The 5540-nt window shown below is 40.7% G+C and overlaps 1 protein-coding gene across 1 annotated transcript in view; it reads right to left on the bottom strand.

Moving 5' to 3' along the window:
- Positions 1–4935, bottom strand: part of UEVLD (UEV and lactate/malate dehyrogenase domains) — a 50744-nt gene extending 45809 nt beyond the window's left edge. Inside the window, exons 1-2 of the mRNA XM_012654167.1 lie at positions 4822–4935; positions 1128–1212 (exon numbers count right to left, since the gene is read on the bottom strand). Coding sequence (XP_012509621.1) covers positions 1128–1212; positions 4822–4863 — 127 coding nt within the window. The 5' untranslated portion in view covers positions 4864–4935. The remainder of the gene's footprint in view (positions 1–1127; positions 1213–4821) is intronic.
- Positions 4936–5540: the final 605 nt, after the last annotated feature.

Raw genomic sequence — 5540 nt, 5'->3', positions numbered from 1 at the left:
ATGTCTACTACATAAATCTGAATTAGATACATTTTCTTAACCCAAAATAATTCAAATTTAAAACATATACATGTCTAATAAAGTTTCTCAAAACTGTGAGTTTTGACTAATTCTTGGGTCCTAAAATCTATTTAGCGAGTCTCAACTAGCATTTGTTTTTAAATGGAGTGGATGGAACTAGATAGAACAAAAGAGAAAAAATGCCAGAGTGGTCATAGTATTTTAGTTATGTGCATATGGGATCATGATATAAAATGTATTTCTAACCACAAGTTGTAGTCAGAAACTTTTGAAAGATAATAAAGTCTTTCTTAGATAACCAGATCCTCTCTATTAAGTGAGTAGGATAACTAAAACTTTGTTATTAATAATTTAGAATCAACCATCTATGCGGTAGGCATAATAAAGGTCCTCCAAAGATGTACATACCCTAATCCTTGGAACCTGTGAATATGTCACCTTACTTGGCAAAGGGACTTTTTAGATGTGATTAAATTAAGGATCCTGAGATGGGGAAATTATCCTACATTGTTGGGGTGCGTCTAATCTAATCACATTGGTTCTTAAAATCAGAGAACCTTTCCCAGCTGTAGTCAGAGGGAGCTCTAACAACAGAAGAACCTTAGAGATACGCAAAACTGTTGGCTTTGAAGACAGAGAAAGACCAAGAGCCAAGGAATGTGGGTGACCTCTAGAAACTGAAAGAGGCCAGGAAACAGATTATCCCCTAGAGCCTCCGGTAACAAAGACCTGTTGACATCTTGATTTTAGCCAAGTCGAATTTCTACACGTGATCTTAGCCCAAAGGCCAAGAAGCGATTAGCCAAGTTGAATTTCCAGTTAAACTTCTAAGCTACAGAAATTTGTGTTAGACTTCTAGTCTACAAAACTATAACATGGTAAATTTTTTTTTGAAGCCACTAAGTTTGTGGTAATTTGTTACACAGCAATAGAAAACTAATACAATCTATATTGTATTAATTTAAATTTCCTCAGAAATCACAGGTCACAAAGTATAGCTCAAAATTAGAGGACAAAGGAGAGAAGTAAGAAATTATGATTTTGCAGCTCTCTAGACTAATTATGGTTCAAATAATGCAGCAAAAACTAGAAGATATAGTTCTTACCGTAGGTGTCCATGGAATATCTAAAATGTGGGAAAAATACATTTACATTCTTTAGTTCTTCCACAGTTAGATCCCTGAACTTGTACTGAAAAGAGAAAAATGAGCATGGAGTAAGAATAAAGCTATGAGCAACAGATAACACTTAACTGAACATTTATTAAGTGCTAGGCCCTGGGCTCTGAGCTTTACAAACATGAATAGAATATTTGATTTAATCTTTTGAACAACCCTATGAGGCAGGGAGGGCTTACAACTGCTCTACTTTGCAGAAGAAAACAAAAGCTAGAAAATCAAAGTAACTTGCTCAGTCAGTTAGCAAGTTAAATAGCAAAGCAAGAGCCCAAACCCAGGACCTAGACCTTTAATCACTAAATCGAACTGCCTCCAAATACCTCCTAAAGGATTAAGAGATAGGGTAGAATGAATAACCCCTCTCACACAATCTCGAATAGCTTATTCACTTGAGACATCTTGATTTTCCTCTCCCACCTTCCTGGTACCGCATCCTGGGTTTCAAAGGCAAAACAAGAGCATGCAAGGGTTTGCACTCGGTTGAGTGAACTGCCTCCTCATTTATCCAGATGTCCTCCCAGAAACACTAACTTGGCTGCCTTGTGGGCAAAATCATTTAAATTCTTTGAACTTATTTTCTCATCTGCAAAAAGAAATAATACCCACCTCCTAGACTTGTGGTGAAGATTATATGAAAGGAAAAAAAGTGTATTAAGAGTCTATTATGAAAATAAAATTGAGAAAACAATTGCATTTACAATAGCATCAAAACGAATAAAATATATAGAAATAAATTTAACAAGGCACAAGACTGAAGACTCTGAAAACTACAAAACATTGTTGAAAGAATAAAACAGACATAAAGCCAATCTAGTGAGGGAAAATGGTGTTGAGCATGTCTTAATTTCCTTTTCCATGATTACTAATGGATTGAAAAAACTTTCATATTTTTTCTTTTTTTTAAATGCTTATTCATGTATTTTTCCCAATTTTCTATTTATTAGTTTTAATATTGATGTGTAGGCATGCCTTATATATTCTGGATACCAATTTGTCAGTTATGTGTGTTACAGATAACCTAAGTCTGTATCTTGTCTCTCTACTCTCATCATGGTGTCCCTTGACATATAAATGTTCTTAATTTTAATGTAGTTGAGTTTATCAGTCTCTTCTTCGTGTCTTGTTTAAAAATGTTTACATATTCTGAGTCCATAACATTTATCTCCATAAGTTTTAAAGTTGTCTTTTGCACTTAGGTCTGTAATCAACTAGGAATTTTTATGTTTGGTGTAAGGTAAGGATATAATTTCATTGTTTTCCCATATGGATAATCATCTGTCTTTGTATTCTCCTTTCCATAGTCATTTGCAATATTTCTTCTATTTTATTTTGTGTTTCCAAACATGTATGAATATGATTCTAAGCCTTTTGGTTAGAATCATTGGTTAATTTGTCTATCCTATACCAGTATCACACTAAACCTTAATTACCATAGACTTTTTTTTTTTTTTTTAGAGACAGGGTCTCCTTGTGTTGCTCAGGCTGGTCTCAAACTCCTGGGCTCAAGCAATTTTCCCCCCTCAGCCTCCTGAGTAGCTGGGACTACAGGTGTGAGTTGCCTCACCTGGCTAGTATTGACATTTGGTAGAGCAAGTCCCCACATCTATTCTTTTTCTGTAATAATGTCAAGATTATTCTTGGTCTTCTGCCCTTCTAAATGAATTTTACGATCAGTTTGAAAAGTTTCCAAAAGAACCTGTTAGAATTTTTTTTTTTTTTTTTTTGAGACAGAGTCTCACTCTTTTGCCCGGGCTAGAGTGAGTGCCATGGCGTCAGCCTAGCTCACAGCAACCTCACACTCCTGGGCTCAAGCGATCCTCCTGCCTCAGCCTCCCGGGTAGCTGGGACTACAGGCATGTGCCACCATGCCCGGCTAATTTTTTCTATATATTTTTAGTTGTCCAATTAATTTCTTTCTATTTTTAGTAGAGACGGGGTCTCGCTCTTGCTCAGGCTGGTTTCGAACTCCTGAGCTCAAACAATCCGCCTGCCTCGGCCTCCCAGGGAGCTAGGATTACAGGCGTGAGCCACTGCGCCCGGCCTAGAATTTTGATTGGAATTGCATTGACCCTATAGATCAATCTTGGGAGAAGAGTCATCCATGAAGTTGGGATATCTATTTATTTAGGTTTTGTTTTTAGTAAGATTTTTCACTTTCTCCATACAGTTGCTTGATTTTTCAATGTCCTATTCACTTCTCTACAGAGTTTTCTGCACTAAAATTATTTCTATAAGTTAAGCTATTATATTATTTGCCTAGTACAAGGGCTAAGGACCTCAGAAATATTTGCTGGACTTGTTTCTGGTTAGTTTTAATTTATACATCCAGCAAATACTTATTAAGGACCTCTGTGCCAGACTCTATGCTATGCACTGATAATAAAAAAAACATTCCTCTACTATTCTGCTCTCACCCTTGAGAAAACTATTTGTCTCGCTTCTTTTTCCTTCATCCCAGTTCCACCAAAGTTATGTTGTAGTCTTTTTTCTACTGGCGACTTTAGCAATTTTTCTCATTGGATAATCCATCATCGTCCCCACATTAAAACTTGATAGAATGGTTCTTTTAATTTCATGTTCTCTGAAGAGGAGACAGAAAGGGTAGTAATCCTAAACATGATGATACTTCTCTTCCTACAAGATCTACGCTTGTCACAGTAGATAAAATCATTCAAGTCAATTACATAAACAACTTTAATCTTCAAAACCTCCCATAGGTGTGCAAGCTCTCCCAACAAAGACAGATACAGACAAGTCCAACAAAAATGGCAGAAAGCACGGTTTCCGCATGAAGTCTTAAGAACTATTAAGAGTCGCTTAACTAGAAAACTGGTGAAAAGGGATTTCCTCAGACCGTACACTGGTGGAGAATCCCCTTCTAACCTGGAAACCCGCACTAGTCAGGCCTCAGAAATGTCGGTCAGATTTCTGGGTCAGCCCTCCCACTCCTCAACCTTTCAACATTAAGAAGATCTCTCCTGAGCCTTCAAACTGCCTTCATTCCTAAACCCACTCAGGTCTTTCATTCACTGCACAGTTATTTATCACCTACGTTGTTGTCAAGCATAGTGCTAGAAGGTGAAGGAATATAAAAGCAGTCTCTGTAGTCAAAAGGGTTCACAGCAGGAATAAAGTTTGTGAATAAATAATTAGTGTGAAAACTGGTATTTTTGAAAACAGAAGGCAGTAACTGAATCTTCCAGGGAGTGACTCTGAGTTGGGTCTTACATAGGATGAGCTCTGCAATTCAAGGGAAAAAAAGGAGGGGGGGGGCGGGGAGGGGGCTTTCAGCAGAGAGAAAGGCGTGGTTACAGGGACAGTGTATGCTGGGACCTGTTTGAGTCAGTGAAGCTGGTGGTGTGAGAAGGACTCACACAGGGTGGATGGAGGCTGGGGGACCTCTGAGTTGCAGGCGGAGCTAGAGCCCAGGCCCTCCACAAGTAGGACGTGGCCTGTGATGCCCGCGGCTTCCCGGGGGCCGGCGGTCACAGCCGGCTTCATATCAGCCCGCCCCCACTCCAAGCCCCAAGACAAAACGCAAAAAGGAGGCAACGCGGCCATGGGCGGAGACACCCGCCTCAGACCCCACGGCTCCAGACCCGCCAAAGCTGGCTGCCCGCACCTTGCCGAGCAGCCGTCTCAGACTCTCGCAGTCGAACTCCATCTCCAGCCGTCCCACGACCCCAGCCACCAGACCTTCTTCCGGACCGGCTGCAGGATGGAAGCCGCCGAGGACCAAACTTCTTAGCGCTCCAAGGCCCCGCCCTTTCCCAGACTCGAAATTTCGGCCCCAGGCTCAGCCCTCGCTCCTGCCGGGTCAGGCTGCCCATGCAGCGCGAACGGGGAGCAAGTGAGTGACGAGAGCGCGGCCAGACCCAGCTTGCTGGAAGGAAACTTGGGGACATCTGTGACGAGAACAGGAAAGACCGGAGTAGAAGCAGTAAAGGAGGTAGAAGCAACACGCGGTATTTTTGAAGAGAGTTGCTGGAAGAATGTGTTAAATTCAGCGGAGTATCAGAAAAGATCAAGACCAAAAATTGTAGTTGGATTTAGGAGCAATGAGGTAATGGAACTTCAAAAGCAAAATTTCAGGGAGTAGAAAGGGAAAACAAGTCAGGAGGAGCCTCATCAGAGAATAGGACGGTCGCATCAGGGTGGCGCGGCACGGGGCGGGGTGGGGGGAGTTGCACTTTTTTTTCCTTTTTCTTTTTTTCAACCATGTTGGTGGTTGAAAGAGGAAAAAGGTGAAAAGCAGAGTTCGAAAGGAGAGGATTGAGACTGATGGATAGGTCATCTGGAGAAGGAAGGCGGAGACGAGATGGAGGATATAGTAATTTTCTG

Source organism: Propithecus coquereli, unplaced genomic scaffold, assembly GCF_000956105.1.
Source record: "Propithecus coquereli isolate 6110/MARCELLA unplaced genomic scaffold, Pcoq_1.0 Scaffold44, whole genome shotgun sequence".
NCBI classification, from domain to species: Eukaryota; Metazoa; Chordata; class Mammalia; order Primates; family Indriidae; genus Propithecus; species Propithecus coquereli.
Note: the sequence above shows the minus strand (reverse complement) of the source record. Positions and strands in the feature narration are given on the sequence as shown.